An 18152-nucleotide genomic window follows, 5' to 3' on the forward strand; every position below is an offset into this window, starting at 1 on the left:
TTCTGCTCTGGGCCCCCAGCCCCACCCTTGAGCCAGTAAGGTGAATGTGAAGAGGTAGGGCCCCCTTGCTCCTTCTGACCTCACAAAAATAATCCTTGGACACAAACTATTAAGGCTTTCTCCTAACCGTGTTCCAGCTTGCTCCAACACATGCTGGAATAATGAGGCAGGGTGGGTGCCCAGCAGCAGCTAAAGGTCCAACTTAAAATGGCGACATGGTGGAAGGTCGACAGCAGTCAATACCTGAAATTTAACTCTGTAACTGCTGGGCTGAGGGAGTTAAAACGTCACCTTGTTTCCCCAGAGTATCACTACTACTTCAATGTCTCTTAGCATGCTCCTGTCCCAGTGCTACAGGAAGCTCAGTACATCCCATGTCTGTGTCCAGTACTCCCAGTCCCACTGCGCTGAATGAGGTGGCTGCTCATGCTGAATCTCCACACATGCTTGCAGATTGTCTGGTATTTATTGTAAAAATAGAAATAAAAGTTGTTGGGTGGTACATTTTGTTGCAAACTCCATGCCTGTGTTTACATTGACTTAGAAACAGCAAATCATGATAAATCACTGACAAGGGTTCAGCCTGCACCACGTTGGTTAAAATGTGTTTGCTCTTCGATAGGCTGATGGGGCCTGGTCCACACTCACCGTGGATTGACAAATACAAATTGAAAGAATGGGCATTTGGTTTTAGTGAGAATTATTTTCAGAAATACATTCAGTTCACTTAAAAATCTATCTATTTTTAAGGAAGCTTTTTATACTTCCTAAACCTTCATGGATAGTTTAGTAATCTCAGTGTTTGATTATATGGAACATCAGGTAATAGAGCCCTTGGTAACACCACTAATGCTAAACATTAAAGGCAGGGGAAATAAAGACATCAGACTTGCACAATTTTTACCGATAACCAACTGGAGATGATGCCAATCCAATTAGGAGAGTGAGAACAGTCATTAATCTGTGGAAAACCAGATCTTTCGTCAATTGCTCCCAATACAGATTTCACAAATGTAGCTTATGTATACAGATAAACCTTTGTAAGATATATAATGCAATTTTACTGGTATCACTGGGGAACTTTGGCTTTTCAGGTGAAATTGATTTTGTTTAGAGAGCAGTATCAGTCATTGAGATAAATATAAAATTGGAACAGTTTGGCTCTGGTTAGCAGGCAGTTGCTCCGTAGTAATTAATCTTGACACTGGTGCAGGGTTTACAGTACACATCATTGGTAGGGCTGTACATTCCGTGATCACAAACCACTGTGGGAGAAAACAAAGAGACGTATAGTTAGAACATACAACATGGCAGCTAAACACAAACAGGAAAACCCACGCAGCACGAAGCCCAGAACTGTGGGATATTGATTCTACAAGACTACAAAGCTCTGAAGCTGGGAGAGCGGGGAAATTTTAAGGGTTTTAGGGGTTTAGCGCTTTCTAGATTTAACTCAGTTTAGCAGTTACCTTGGACCTTTGTTAGTGGCAAGCAAGCTGCTTGGTGGAGGCAGTTGCACAATTAACAAAGTGAGTGACGGGAACTGATTTATCTGGTAATAACTGTGAGGAGGAGCTGGCATCTGTTTGAGAACTTTAGTATAAATACAGGGATTTAACTAACACACTTTGAGTTCAGGTCTGCTGAATTTGATGAATGGGGAATAGAGTAGTATTTTGTTTCTGATTAGGGAGTTCATCTGACCTTTCAGTGGGAGAACATTAAGAAAACAGTGATCACAACTTCTTAAGTTTTGAGATAGCTGTAGATAAAGGATAAGTATTGACCTTGTGGGAGAGTATTCAATTGGAGCAGGGGAAATTACAAGAGTGTCAGGCAGGAACTAGGGAGAGTTAATTGGGAACAGCTGTATTTTGGGCAAGTCCACATCTGACATGTGGAGGGGGTTTAAAGACCGACTGCACAGAGTACAGGCCGGATGTTCCAGTAAGAAGGAAGGACAAGGATGGCAGGGTGAGGGAACCTTGGAGGTCAAGAGAAGTGGCGAATTTCGTCAAGAAGAAAATGAAAGCATATGTAAGGAAGGTCAATATGGAAGCTCAAATGGAGCCCTTGAGGATTATAAAGAAGCTGGAAAAGAACTCAAGAAGGGAATTAGGAGAGCTAGAAGGGACCATGAAAAGTCCTTTGCAAGTAGGATTACAGAGAATCCCAAGGCATTCTATACAGACATCAAGAGCAAGAGGGAATACGTGGAGGATGTGGGTGAGATTCTAAATGAGTACTTTGCATCAGTTATTTACTAAGGAGAACTATGTGGAGGATAGTGAGATCAGTGTGGAGAGTGCTAATATGCTGGGGCATTTTGAGATAAAGAAGGAAGTTGTGTTGGGTCTCTTAAAGAACATTAAGGTGGATAAGTCCTCAGGGCCTGATGGGATATACCCCAGGTTATCGAGCGAGGCAAGAGATGAGATTGCTGGGGTCTTGACCAATATCCTTGTGTCCTCTCTAGCCACAGGCGAGGTCCCAGAGGACTGGCGAGTAGCTAATGTTGTTCCATTATTCAAGAAGGGAAATGGGGATAATTCTGGACACTATAGGCCAGAGAGTTTCATGTCAGTGGTAGGGAGATTATTGGAGAGGATTCTTAGGGATAGGATTTACGAGCATTTGGAAAACCATGGCCTAATTAGGGGCAATCAGCATAGTTTTGTGCAGGGCAAGTTGTGTCTTATTAACTTGATAGAGTTTTTTGAGAAGGTGACAAGGGTGATTGATGAAGGTAGAGCTGTGGATGTTGTCTACATGGATGTTGTAAGGCAATTGACAAGATCCCCCATTGGAGGCTCATCCAGAAGATTGAGATGCATGGGAGCCACGGTGAACTGGCCGTTTAGATTCAGAATTGGCTTGCCCATAGAAGACAGAGGATGGTGGGCGATGGGACTTATTCCAGCTGGAGGTCTGTTACTAGTGGTGTTCTGCAGGGATCAGTGCTGGGACATCTGCTGTTTGTGATATATATAGATGACCTGGATGAAAATGTAGATGGATGGGTTAGTAAGCTTGCAGATGATGCAAAGATTTGTGGTGTTGTAGATAGTGTAAAGATGCCAAAGGACACAGTGGGATATAGATCAGTTGCAGATATGGGTGGAGAAAAGGCAGATGGAATTTAATCCGGCCAAATGTGAGGTGTTGCACCTTGGGAGATCAAATATAAAGGGACAGTACATTGTTAATGGTGGGACCCTTAGCAGTGTTGATGTACAGAGGGATCTTGGGGCCCAAGCCCATAGCTCCCTGAAAGTAGCTGCACAGGTTGATAGAGTGGTAAAGAAGGTGTACTGTACAGTATACTTGCCTTTATTAGTTGAGGCATTGAGTTCAAGAGTTGGGAAGTTGTGTTGCAGATTTATAAAACTCTGTTTAGGCTGAAACTGGAGTATTGCATTCAATTCTGGTCACCCCATTATAGGAAGGCTATGGAGAAACTTAACAGGATGCTACCTGGATTAGAGGGCATGCTAAAGGTTGTAAAGTAGATTTAAAAATAGCTTACTGGTTCATATTTAAACATAAGGAATATAATGAAAAAGGCAAATGAACTGAAGGGAGAGATAAACATGTCCAAGTATGCTATTTTAGCCATTACTGAAAAATGCCTTAAAATGTGGCAGGTTGGCAGCTTATTGTTCCTGTTTACAGGATTTTCAGGAGAGGTCAGACAAACAGGTTGTTCTCTCTGGAGTGGTGGTGGCTGTGGGGAGACCTGACAGAGGTTTTTGTAAGATTATGTGAGGCATAGATAGAGTAGACAGCTGGTATCTTTTTTTCAGGGTTGAAATGTCTAATACCATGCACTTAAGGTGAGAGAGGGTGTTTAAAGGAGATGTGCGGGGAAGTCTTTTTACAGAGCGGTGGGTGCCTGGAATGCGTTGCCAAGGATGGTGGTGGAGGCAGATACAATAGAGGTGTGCTTCTTAGATCGGCACATGACTGTCCAGAGAATGGAGGGATACGGACATTGTGCAGGCAGAAGAGATTAGTTTAGTTAGGCATTTAATTACTAGTTTAATTAGTTTGGCACAACACTGTGGGCCGAAGGGCCTGTTCCTGTGCTGTACTGTTCTATGTTCTCTAATAAACATCGGCTTGGCAGGATAGCTCACATCTGTGGAGTGCACATCCTGTGCCATGTAGGAACTCCCGAACACTCCTGTATCCTGAGGAACCACAGGTGCAGAAGGTGTTGCCAGTTGGTGGAGCTCAAACTCCAGGTTTTGAAACTTGAGAGACAGCTAATGTTACTTTAGTCTGTGAGGCTGACTGATTCATGCACAGCACGTCTCAGGAGGTGATCATTCCGTAACTTGAGAGAGGAAACGGGTTACTGCCAGACTGAACAAAAAGCAGTGGGCAGTCAGTTCAGGAAGCCCTGGTTCTGAACACTGGGGAAAAGGGAGTTGTGGGGAATGCAGGCAGAGCCAAGCCCATTACACCATGGGTAGGGTAGCTGTATTGGGGGGGGGGGGGGGGGGGGGGGGGGGGGGGGGGGGGGGGGGGGGGGGGGGGGGGGGAATGTCCTCAGTGCAACTTTTACATGGGATTCTGTAAGCAGTGAATGAACAGACAGAATCTTCTGTGGTACTGACATGATTTCAGGATGGTGTGTTGTCTCCCCATGCTGGGGTCAAGGATAGTATTGAGCAGCTGCAGAACATTCTTGGGAGTGGATTGAACACCAGAGGTTGTGGTCCATATCATGAGATGAATAGTAAAAGCAATGAGGCCCTGAAGGTGGAGTTGGAGGCATCAGAAAAGAGACTGAGATGTAGGACTTTAAGGGCAGTAATTACTCCTGGTTCTGGGGAGGTTGAGCATGCCAGGCATGTTACAGTTCAACAGGATCGGGGCCAGTATCCTGGAGGCGCTGTTGAGAAGCATTCAGACAAGTTTGGCAGGGGGTGGGCAGTGGAGTAAAGGCTCAAATGGGTGAAAAGCTCCCATACTGTAAAGGGATTGGATGATATAGAATTTGTCAAATGTGTTCAGGAAAGTTTCCTTAATCAATATGTTGAGGATCCAACTAGAGAGAACTGGATTTTCTATTGGGGAACGAGACAGGGTAGGTGACAGAAGTGTGTGCAGGGGAACACTTTGGGTCTAGTGATTATAATTCCATTAGTTTCAAGATAATTATGGAGAAGGATAGGACTGGTCCTCGGGTTGAGATTATAAATTGGAGTAAGGCCAATTTTTATGGCATCAGAAATGATCTGGCAGGCGTGGATTGGGATAGGTTGTTTTCCGGCAAAGAGATGGTAAGTGGGAGGCCTTCAAAAGTGAAATATTGGGGGTACAGAATCAGTATGTTCCTGTTAGAATAAAAGGCAGGGCTAGTAGGCCTTTGACAAAGTCCCTCATGGGAGGCTGCTCCAGAAGGTTAAGTCGCTCGGAATTCAGGATGAAGTAGCCAATTGGATTCAACATTGGCTTAGCGGGAGAAGCCAGACAATGGTAGTAGATGGTTGTCTCTCCGACTGGAGGCCTGTGACTTGCGGTATACTGCAAGGATCGGTGCTGGGTCCATTGTTGATTTGCATCTATATTAATGATTTAGATGATATTATGGTAAAGTGGATCAGCAAATTTGTGATGACACCAAGTTTGGGGGCGTAGTGTACAACGAGGAAGGCTATCAAAGCTTGCAGTGTGATCTTGACCAGCTAGGAAAATGGGCTGAAAAATGGCAGATGGAATTTAATGCAGACAAATGTGAGGTGTTGCACTTTGGGAGGACAAACCAGGGTAAGACTTACACAGTGAATGATAGGGCTCTGAGGTGTGCGGTAGAACAAAAGGTCCTGGGAATACAGGTCCGTAGTTCCTTGAAAGTGGTGACACAGGTAGATAGGGTCGTAAAGAGAGCTTTTGGCACTTTGGCCTTCTTAAATCTGGGTATTGAGTACAGGAGTTGGGATGTTATGTTGAATAATAATTTGTATAAGAGTTGTATAAGTTGGTGAGGCCGAATTTATGGTATTGTGTGCAATTCTGGTGACCTACCCTACGGGAAAGGTATCAATAAGCTTGAAAGAGTGCAGAGAAACCTTACAAGGATGTTGCCTGGACTTGAGTTATAGGGAAAGGTTGAATAGGTTAGGACTTTGTTCTCTGGAGCGCAGGAGAACAAGAGAAATTAACAAAATTATGAGGGGTATAGATGGGGTGAATATCTGAAGGCTTTTTCCCCAAGGTTGGGTGAGACTAGAACTAGGGGACACAGGTTTAGGGTAACAGGTGAAATATATAAGAGGAATCTGAGAGGAAATGTTTTCACTCAGAGGGTGGCGCAAGTGTGGAACAAGCTGCCAGTGGAAGTGCTAGATGCAGGTTCAATTGTTATATTTAACAGAAGTTTGGATAGGTACATGGATGGGAGGGGTTTGGAGGGATATGGTCTGGGTGCAGGTAGATGGAACTAGGCAGATGATCAGGTCAGCATGGACTAGATGGGCCAAAGGACCTGTTTCTGTGCTGTAGTACTCTATGACTCTAGAGGGCATAGGTTTAAAGTGAGAGGGGAAAGATCTGAAAGGGGCTTGGACAGGTACATGGATAGGAAAAGTTTAGACGGATATGGGCCAAATGCTGGAAAATGGGACTGGCTTAGATGGGAATCTAGGTTGCAAGCACCTGATGGGCTGAAGAGCCTGTTTTCATGCTCTATGACTCTATGACCAAGACCACTTTGCTAAATTAAAAAGACAGCAGAAGTGGACTGGAAGCAGTAATTTAATGGTAAATCAGTCATGAAGCAATAGGTTTTGGAAAGAGAAACAGAGTTAATGTTTGACCAGAAAGGTTAATTCTGTTTCTCTTTCCACTGAATTTGCCTTATCTGCTGAGTGTTTCCAGTATTTGCTGCTTTCGTTTCAGAGTTCCAGCATGTGCAGCTTTTTGAAGGGATCAAAGTTCTCATAAAGAAAACCCTTTTTGTTTCCGATGGGATGAGCGTAGGCATTTGGACAGGTACAGGAACTGAACGGAGAAGAACCTGTATTAAGTTCTGTGTCTGACATAATGTTCCCTTTTTTTGCCTTAGCTTACTCTCCATGCACTCTGTCACGTTGGGGGCTTTAGATTTGGCATAGAAATGTACAGCACAGAAGCAGGCCCTTCGGCCCACCTCATCCATGCCGACTATGATGCCCATCTACACTGATCCTATCTGTCGGCATACGGGCCTAATGCAGGTAACTGGGATTAACGTAGTTAGGCATCACAGTAGCATGGGAGAGGTGGGCCTAAGTATGCTGTGACATCCATCTATAATGTAATAAACATTTTTATGTATCATGTACTTCCCATGTTTCCAGGAAAATCACATCAGTGTATGTCATAGCTGAACACCAAACTTGGATACTGGTAGGCCTACATTTGCTGCATTCTATTTCACATTCAGTTCCCCACAGGTAGGTGGCATTATGGTATTGTGCTATTGGATACGCTGTCCCTGCTGTGCTTGTTGCTGTTTCACTGATGTGATTAGCAACACCTCTCCATTGCTGGTCTGATGCTTTCTCTGCAATTCATACCTATCAAAACATGGTCTGAAATGCATGCCCCTTTCCAACCTCAACTCCCAAGCTCACAATTGCTGGCAGCGAGCTTTAGCCAGACTTCCCACTCAACTTGCATCAAACACTTACCACCACCAAGTAATGGGCTAGAAAATGAGAGAGAGGAAGTCATAGGAAGAAAAAGGAAGTGTTATATATGAAACTAGCTGAGGAGAAAGCGAGAGAAGTAGCAACTCAAGTGTAAGAAAAGCATAAGATTGGGGTTGAATTCTGATGGTGATCACTGTGCATACATTACCACAGCACATGATCAAGGACAAGTTTCTATTCTGTTTTGCAACTAGTGTGTGCAATACATCATGTAATATGCTATGTTTAAATTGTAGAAAAGATCATAGATTGTGTCCTTGGATTTATATATGGATCACTAAGTATAAAACCAAGAAACTAAAGTTGAATGAAAAAACAAGAGACTGCAGATGCTGAATCTGGAGCAAAAAACAACCTGCTGCAGGAACTCAGCGGGTCGAGCAGTGACTGTGTGGGGGGGGGGGGGGGGGGGAAGGAATTGTTGACATTTCAGGTCAAAACCCTGCATCAGAACAAAAATTAAATTTGGCTTTTGCTATGACCTTTGGTGCACCTCTAGCACTTTGGATGCCTTATTAAAGGAAGGACATAAGAGCTATAGAAAATGTATGGTCAAAATTCAGTCAGTAACTAATACAAAGAACAGCTCAGAACTCACCACAACACTCAGAACAGTCTAAATGCGTTAACTTGTTTTTCCCAAACCCTGGCCGACAATGATCCACTCGTGTTGTTTTCAGAGAATTTGTGATGTAGTAATATGTGGGCATGTTATCGTTCATTTGGTCAAGTGCAATACTCTGTTTCTTGAAGAAAGCCTCAATACGATTTCGGGCCTGAAAGTGAATCAAACACAAATGGTGTAAAAATACCAGGTTAATTTCAGGCAGGAAGCAATAGAATGTCACCATGTGGGAATTTTCAGTTACCCTAGGCAATGTGTAGTCTGCACTGCGGGGTGTAAGATTACATGTATAATATGATACAAACACTAATCTTACTGAAATGGATTTATCACTGGGTTTAATCCCTAAGATTCTACATTCAAGATATATTTTAAATTTAAAATAATGTAAATACTTCAACTGTTCACAGTGTTGTTCCCATTTTGCCATTCCCTCCTCATTCACAGTTTCTTCTTTGAACTGTTATTTTAATATAATCTAACAGGTTTTGCAAACAATCAGCCTGGTAAATCTCAACCTGTTCCTGTTTGTACTTTGGCTTTTGCTGTCCATTTCTGACAGCAGTGCAAGTTTAAGTAGATAGGCCAAAATATCCACAATTTGTAGATTATACCTACATCAGAAATGGGACCATTCCAATCCCTGACAAAAGCTTGTGCAGGAAAGTGATTGCAATAAAAGTCACACCGTTTGTCTTGGAGTCCTTTAATACCCAGTGGGTTAACCACTTACACAGTTCAATGCACCTTTGAATGGAAACAGAGATCAGAGTAACTTATTAGGATGCAGCACCATCAGGACAATATTCTGACATTGTGCCAATGGCTGTTCGTTTCCCTATTTTTCCCAAAGGCTTCTCGTGTGACATACTGTATCTTCAAGGTGCGGTGTGGTCTACGCAGGCTGCTGGGATACACCTGGAACGGGGCTGTATTCCTTTCCTACTTTTTCCTGGCATTGAAACTGCTGTGTGTCACCCCAGTGCTGTATTTAAAAGGTGCACAAAGACTTTAACCTTCAATTGCAATGTTCCCAGACAGAATAGAGTCATAGAGTTATCCATCACAGAAACAGGCCCTTCAACCCAACCCATCTCTGCTGACTATGCAGAGTCAGCTAGTTCTGCTGAGCTACTTCCATTTGCCTGTGTCTGGCCCATATCCCTCTAAACCTTTCCTCTCCACGTACCTGTCTAAATACCTTTTAAACATTGTAATTGTACCTGCCTCTGGCAGCTTGTTCCATATACCCACCACCCTTTGTGTGAAGAAGTTGCCCCTCAGGTCCTTTCTCCTCTCACCTTAAATCTATGCCCTCTAGTTTTCGACCTGGAGAAAAGACTGTTATATCCACCTTATCTATGCCCCTCTTGATTTTATATATCTCTGTAAAATTTGGATTAAGGGTTACAGGGAGAAGGCAGAAGAATGGGGTTGCAAAAAATCAGCCATGGCAGAGCAGAATCGATGAGTCAAATGGCCGAATTCTCCTCCTATCTCCTTATGGTCTTATGAGGTTATCCCTCAGCCTCCTATGCTTCAGGGGCAAAAAGTCCCAGCCTATTCAGCCTCCCTGTATAACTGCTATAGATGACAAACAACAGTGGACGCAGCACCATTCCCTACGGCCCACCATAGGACTCCAATATGAGAAACAACCCTTCACTACCACCCTCTAACTCTTTCTACCAAGCAAATTGGTGAGCTCACCCTGAATTCCATGAGATCTAATCTTCCGGACCAGCCTATCATGCAGGACCTTGTCAAAGGCCTTGCTAAAGTCTATGTAGGGACTGCTCCGCCCTTGACAATCCTCTTCGTCAGCTCTTCAAAAAACTCAATCAAATTTGAGACACAATCTCCTGTGCACAAAGCCATGTTGACTATCCCTAATCAGTCGCAATATACAGAGCGCTGGAGGAACTCAGCAAGTCAGGCAGCATCTCTGTAGGGAAATGGACAGTCAACATCTCGGGTGAGAAGGGAGGAGAGTGGGAATGATGTAAAAAGCTGGGAGCTGATAGGTGGAAATGACAAAAGGCTGAAGAAGATGGAATCTGATAGGAGAGGACAGTGGACCATGGAATACAGGGAAGGAGGTGAAGAGGGGAACCGGTGGGAGGAATGTGTGGGTGATGGGCAGATGGAGAGAGTGGGGGAGGGATGGGGTGATGGGGGCCTGTGGGATCAGGAGGAAAAAAAGGAATGGGGGAAGGAACAGAGGGAAGCAGTTACTGGAAGTTAGAGAATTTGATGTTCATGCTGTCAGGTTGGACACTACCAAGCAGAATATGAGGTGCTGTGCCTCTAATCAGCATCTATCCTTGACTTGGGAGTGGAGGAGGCCATGGACAGACACGTTAGTGTGGGAATGGGAAGTGGAATTATGGGAAATGGATCACACCCTCCCCTCACCTGGATCCACCTATCACACAGCAGCTCTTGCTCCACCCCTTTCCCCCACCTTTATATGCTGGCTATCTCCCCTCTTTCTTTCCAGCCCAGATGAAAGCTCTTGACCTGAAACATTGACTGTCCATTTCCCTCCACAGATGCTGCCTGACCCGCTGAGTCCCTCCAGCGCTTTGGATGTTGCTCCAGATTGCCAGCATCTGCGGTCTCTTGTGTCTCCCTAATCAGTCTTTGCCTTTGGTAGATCCTGTCCCTCAAGATCCACCCCTCACCCCCAGTAACTTTTCCACCACTAATGTTAGGCTCAATCCCCAGCTTGTCCTCGCAGACCTTCTTAAATAAAGTCATAACATTAGCCACTCTCCAGTCTTCTGGTACCTTACCTGTGGCTAAAGATTTTGCAACCATCTCTGCCAAGACCCTGCAATTTCTTCCCTAGCTTCCCACGAGGTCCTAGGATTCACTTGGCCAGGCCCCAAGGATTTATCCACCTTTCTTATGCGTTTTAAGATTGCCAGCACCTCCTCTTTTATGTGGACATGTTCCAAGACATCACTATTCATTTCCCTTGACACCTTAGCTTCTCCACAGTAAATACAGAAGAGAAATATTTCATTTTAGACTTTGCCCACTTCCTGTGACTCCACACATATCATCCACACTGATCTTTAAGGGGACCTATTCCCTCCTAGTTACCCTTTTACTCCTAATATACTTGTAGAATCTCTTGGGATTCTCCTTTACCTTATCTGCCAAAGCCATCTCTTGTCCTCTTTTTACCCTCCTGATTTCCCTCATGTACTACATCCCTTATACTCAAGGCATTCACTTGATCCCAGCTGCCTATACCTGTCATATGCCTCCTCCTTTTTCCTGACCAGAGTGTCAATATCCCTCATCAACCAGGGTTCTCTAATCCTGCCAGCCTTGCCCTTCAGTCGAACAGGAACATGTTGTTCCTGAACTCTCCCTTTCTCACTTTTAAAAGCCTGCCACTTGCCAGACATCCCTTCACCTCCCTTTGTAGCATCCCTATGTCCTCTTCACAATTTATTTTCCAATCTGTCTTTGTATCATCAGCAAACTTAGCAACCGCACCTTTGGTGTCCACATCAATTTTGATAAATTGTTAAAATCTGAGGCCCCAGCACCGATCGCTGTTGCACACTACTCATTCCACCTTGCCAGCCAGAAAAAGACTCTGTGTTTTGTGTTAACCAGCCAGTCTTCTATCCCTGCCAGTATTTTTCCTCCTACATCACAAACTAATTTTATGTGATAACTTTTGAGGCAGCATCTCATCCAATGCCATAATGCATACCTATGTATAGTACAGCCACTAGCTCCTCCTACTTTGGTACATTGGTCAAACATGGAAGACCTCTCTTTCACAAAACCATGTTAATGACTACCTTGAATTTTTTTTTTGAAGTGTCTTGTTCTAAAAGGTTGAATAATAGCTTCCAACATTTTCCCAATAACAGATGTAACGTTAACTGGCCTGCAGTTTCCTGTTTTTATCTCGCACTCTTTTTGAGTCAAAGTTACAATTGCTATTTTCCAATCTAATGGAGCCTTCCCTGAATCTAGGGAATTCTAGAAAATTAAAACTAATGCATCAAGTATTTCACTCCTGAAGCCTGAGGATCCAGGGGCTTGTCAGACCGCAGCTTCAGTAGTTTGCTCAGTTCTACTGGCGTCTGTACGTTTTCCTGAGTTCCTCCCTCTTTTCAAATTCCTGATTTACGTCTATTTCTGGGATGTTATTTGTATCCTCTATAGTGATACAAATGGATGGGAATTATCTGTTTAATTCACCTACCATCTCCTTGTTTCCCATTATTAATTTGCCAGACTCATTTTCTATAGGACCAATGCTCACTCTGTTAACATAGGAACACAACAAAATAGAAGCAGAAGTAGGCCCCCTGGCCTCTCAAGCCTTCCCCACCAGTTAGTATGACCTGCCTCAGGCCTCAACTCCTTTTCTGCTTCAGTTCCAGATACCCTCAGATCTTTCCTGATCTTCCCATAGTTTATCTAACTTCCTTTTAAATACTTCCAGTGATCCTGACTCCACAATCTTTTGGGGTAGAGAATTTCAAAGGTTTACCATCCACTAAGAAATTCCTTCACACCTCATTTAAATGACTGCTCCCTTATCTTGTAGCTATATCCCTTTGTTTAAGACTCTCCCACGAGTGGAACCATCTCAGCATCTACCTTGCCCCTTAGGAGCTTATTGTAATAAGATAATCCCTCATTCTTCTAAACTCCAAAGAACACAGATTTAGCCTTTTTAGTTTTGTGTGACAGGCCAACCCTCTCAACCCAGGAATTAGCCCCAATTACCAAGTTTTTGCCCACTCACTAAACCTCGGGTTTATTCTTAACACACTCCACTCAGTATGTCTTTCCTGTGCTCACTCTGCCAACTCCTCTGGACTTAAGGAAAGTCTTCGCTCCTTCAGAGTGGAACTTGGGTGACCTCTGTAATACAGCAGTAAGATGCACACACTGAGATGTGAGATGGATTGAAGGCAGCATTCTAGAATGATCCTGACCTTGACCTTCATAAACAAAGGTGCCCAGACATTTGTGAGTCTGTTTTTGCACTCTCAGTGAGGATGTCCTGAAGAAGCCTAGCCTGCAGAGATATTGCTCTTCAGAAGTTTAGGCATGAGCGTGGGTGAGCAATATCTTAGACAATGAGCCCTTCTACGTATCCTCCCACGCGCTGCCTGGGATGACTGTCCTACTAACCAAGTTAAATAGATAAATCCCCATTGGATGTCAGTTTTCAGTGTAGCTCAATTATTGCTCAAAATGCTACCACCTAGAAATTATACCATCCTATATTTGTTTGAAATCATTTTACCTGCCACTGCACCCCAATACATTCAAATCTCGTTTAAGTATGGGGGTAAAATTATTTTAGAGGGATGTAGTGAGTTTACAATGGGTGCCTGTGCACCTTCATAGAGCTTATACCCAAAGTACTTTCATCGTTATATTTTTACACCTCTGGAAGTCCCAGCAAGACCAGTTTCTCTGTGTTCTCAACTTACCTTCTCTACCCTTCTGTTTGTTTCATCCTCACAGTCATGTATGAACTTTTTGCAAACTTCTTCCCATCCATAGCCAAAAGGGTCCACTGTGGATTTATAAAACAAAAGGTTTGTATTTTAAGCGGTGCTGAAGTTTGATCTGCAACCCAGCATCTCTGTGAACTTAGCTATCAGTTTAATTTCAAAGAACCAGGGCAGTTTTAAAGAAAAGTAAACAAACTAAATTGAGAAGTAATTTAAAAGCAAAAAAACTGCAAAAAAAAGCCAAAACAGTTCAGACTGTAGAATCAGTTTGGGTGGAGATAAGAAATAATAAGGCTATGGGTCACTGGTGGGAATACTACATGGGCTTCCTAACAGTAGCTAGAAATCTGAAGTAACAACAGAAAATGCTAGAGATACACAGCAGTGTGGAGAGAAAGGCAAAGTGATTGTTTCAGGTTAATGACTTTGCATCAGAACTGAGAAAACAAATGTGTTTTAAATTGAAAACAGGGAGGCGTGGAGTGCACAAAAGGAATGTCCGTACCAGATGGAAACCAAGAGAATCCAGATGATACAAGTACTGCTCATGATGTCTACGAGAGGATGATGACAGCTTGTTTCACTATCAGACATCAAGCTTCGGATTCCTGAGGAACTGAGACCATTTCTGGGAGAGGTGGGACCTCTAAAAGGCAGACAGGTGGCACCTCAGCAGGGAAAGGTGTGGTGGTGATAGAAGCTGGCTAATGCAGTTTGGGAAGGTTTAAGTGAGCTTTGCAGGGATCTGTGGAGAAGCTGGGAATCAGTATGGAGTAAAACTAAGCTGCAAATAGAAGATGGAGATTCAGATGAAGGGGTACTTAGGAAGGCAAAGAGAAAGAGAAGACAATAGTGTAGAGTGATGATAGGGGAAATAACAAGGATGTATCAAGAAGGGCAGAACATACAGGCATAAGAGAGCACCAGCACATAGAGCAAAGAAGAATGATAGGATAAAATTAAAGGCTCTTTATCTGAATGCACAGCATATTTACAAGATGGATGAGTTGGCAGCACAAATGGATATAATTCAGCAGCAATTACAGAGAATTGGTTTCAATGTGACTGAGGTTAGGAACTGAATATTCAGGCACACTTGACATTGTGGGAGGACAGGCAGAAAGGAAAAGGAGGTGGGGTAGGTTTGGTAACAAAGGGTGAGCGTGCTGGAGTAGTGAAGGATGGCATTGGCTTAGGAGTTCAGGATATACAATAATTTGGTAGAGATAAGAAATATTAATGGTCACTGATGGGAGTAGTACATGGGCTCCCTAACAGCAGCTGTACTGTAGGACAGAGTATAAATCAAGACATAATAGAGGCCTGTAAGAAAAGTACTATAATAATCATGGCTAATTTGTAACTATCATATTGATTGGACAAATCTAGCTAGCAAAACTAGCACTGAGAACAGGTTCACAATGTGTATATAGGACAGTTTCTTGGAGGAATTAATCAGGGAACAGGCTACTTTACATTTGGTATTGTGTAGTGATCATTAATTACTGATCTCAGAGTAAAGGATCCTCTAGCGATGTAACTCATTCTCGGGTGATCATGGCACAGTAGAATTACAAACTCAGTTTGAGGATGAGAAATCAGGGTCCTAAACTTAAAGGTAATTACCATGGTATGAGATTAGAGTTTACTTATTTGGACTAGGAAAACAGATGAAAGGCTAAGACTGTAGATCAGCTGTGGCAGACATTTAAGGAGATATTTTATAAATCTCAGCAAAGTTTGTTCCAGTGAGAAAGAAGGCTGTATGAGAAGGATGCATCATCTGTGGCTGTGGTAAGGATGGTATCAAATTGAAAGATCAGTTGTAGCCCAAGGATTAGAAACTTTTGGAAACCAACAAAGAATGACTACAAAGGTTACAGAAAGTGAGAAAATACATTGTAAGTGTAAATTAGCAAATATAAAAATATCTAGAGGTATGTACAAACAGAGCAGCTAAAACAAACATTGGTCCCTTAGAGGATGAGAATAGGGAATCAATCATGGCAAACAGAGAAACTGCAGAGATTCTACACAATTATTTTGGATCACTCTTTACAGTAGAAGACCCAATGATAATAATAAATAATCAAGTAGCTATAGACAGGGAGGAACTTAAATCAAGCTCTATCATGAGAGAAAAAGTGCTAGACAAGCTGACAGGTCTAAACACCAACAGGGTTTGATAATAAGAAAATGTTCCCCCTATGGAGTATCTACACCTTGGGGACATATGTTCAGAATAAGTGGTCACCCGCAGGTATGAGGAAGAACTTCTTCTCTTAGAGAGCCATGAATCTTTGAAATTCTCCACCCTATAGCTGTGGAGATGGAGTCACTGAATATACTCAAGGTGCTGACTGATAGACATTTAAACTACAAGGAAGTAAAGGTCTATTCCTGCCTCTTATGTTCTTGTGATTGTTTTCCCACTTTTCCGGTTCTGATGTAGAACAGACTGCAAGATCCCTTTAAGAGGAAGTTAAGTTAACAAGAGAAACAATTAGAAGGTTATACTGATAAGGTGTGATGAAAATGAACACTGTTATAGGGCAATCAGAGCAAGGGCTTGTTCCTTTCTTTAAATCCCACCAGTGGTTACAGATATAGTGATGTAGTCCTACAGCATGGAAACAGGTCATTTGCCCTACTACGCCTACAACCATCTACACTAAGTCCTTTACTTTCCCCCTCCTCCACAACTAATTCTCCTGCCACCACCTACACTAGGGGAAATTTATAGTAGCCAATATACCTACCAACATTCAGCAGTGATTGCAAGAGAACATTCTCAGTAAGGAAAACTGCTGCACTGCCATCACATTCTTTCAATTTCCTGCCTCTTCCTATTCTGATTCCACCTACTACTTGTGGTAGCTGATTCCACTTCCAGACACTCCTCTGCAGAAAGAAGTTCTTATAACCTGCACTTGATGATTTAATTGTATGCCCTTTTTATGTAGGTAGTGCACTGCCCACACATTTGATTAGGTTTCTGGTTTGAAAGATTTTTTCAATCACTGTAAAGTTACTTTTCAATTATCAGTAAAAGCTGGTATATGTTCAAAGAAGTGATTCACAAAATTTCACAAGCATATATTTCTTTCCACGACAACAGCTCACACCTGTGTGCAAATGTAACTCATCCCCAGTACATTTTAATCTGTAATACTTTTGAGAAAAGTCATCCAAATATTTAAAAACTTCCAGTCTCCAGCTGTCTGGTGCAAATTGAACTTACATTTAAATGTAATGAAGAGTTCAGTTACTAATCCTTTATGTGGTACTTTGACAACGTGGCATTTCATCTCTACGTCAGTTATTCTACAGGTCAGGTCGGCAATTAGCTCCTTTTCCACTGACTTGAACTTACGAAAGAAGTGGTTATTGGCAGGATCATGGCATTCATGGGTGTGATAGCGTGTTGAAAACTTAAATGAATAGTCTGGTTCGCGAAAGCCTGCAAGATTTCAATCAACAAAATTTGTCAGAATTACTGGAAAATGAATTTCTCAAGGAACGTGATGGTGGTAACAGTTAATGTGCAAGTCCAGCATTCCAGATGACAGCTCACTCCCACTGATGGCTCACCTCATGAACAACTTGGTAACATTGATGTCTCCTGATCCTTCAATGCCCCTGAATGCTCAGCCTCCCTTTTGCCTCACCATCTCTGATAGCGCATACCTGGTGGCAGCCTCCCTGAGTCCATCCCCCACCCCAGTAACAGCTTATGCCCACTTACAGCTCACTACCACCAACAGATAGATAGATAGATATTTATTAGTCACATGTACATCGAAACACACAGTGAAATACGTCTTTTTGCGTTACTGAGAATGTGCTGGGGGCAGCCCGCAAGTGTCGCCACTGTTCCAGCGCCAACATAGCATGCCCACAACTTCCTAACCTGTACGTCTTGGGAATGTGGGAGGAAACCGGAGCACCCGGAGGAAACCCACGCAGACACGGGGAGAATGTACAAACTCCTTACAGGCATCAGCGGAAATTGAACCCCGGTCGCTGGCACTGTAATAGCATTACGCTAACCACTATGCTACCATGCCGCCCAATGACAACCCTTTGCCAATAGCTGCTCATCTCACTGAGATCTTGCTTCCATTGTGTGTTCACCCCACTGACAATTCATAGACATTGTAAAATGTGACCTCCCCATGTTTTGTGAGAACTTGTTGGCCACGATCTGACTGGAGACTCTCCTAATCTATTGCACCTTTAGTACAAACAGCTAAATTCTGTCAGATATTATCCCTAAGCAGACTGAAAAAGCCATTTGGCAAAATGCCTCATCACCAGAACTTT

The 18152-nt window shown here is 43.1% G+C and overlaps 1 protein-coding gene across 1 annotated transcript in view; it reads right to left on the reverse strand.

The window, feature by feature from the left end:
• Positions 1 to 70: 70 nt before the first annotated feature.
• LOC127582989 (zona pellucida-binding protein 2-like) overlaps positions 71 to 18152 on the reverse strand; it is a 47069-nt gene continuing 28987 nt past the window's right edge. Inside the window, exons 4-7 of the mRNA XM_052038664.1 lie at positions 17071 to 17289; positions 13806 to 13891; positions 8299 to 8476; positions 71 to 1265 (exon numbers count right to left, since the gene is read on the reverse strand). Of these exons, the coding sequence (XP_051894624.1) occupies positions 1168 to 1265; positions 8299 to 8476; positions 13806 to 13891; positions 17071 to 17289 (581 nt within the window). The 3' untranslated portion in view covers positions 71 to 1167. The remainder of the gene's footprint in view (positions 1266 to 8298; positions 8477 to 13805; positions 13892 to 17070; positions 17290 to 18152) is intronic.

This window comes from Pristis pectinata, chromosome 25 (assembly GCF_009764475.1).
Source record: "Pristis pectinata isolate sPriPec2 chromosome 25, sPriPec2.1.pri, whole genome shotgun sequence".
Classification (NCBI taxonomy): domain Eukaryota; kingdom Metazoa; phylum Chordata; class Chondrichthyes; order Rhinopristiformes; family Pristidae; genus Pristis; species Pristis pectinata.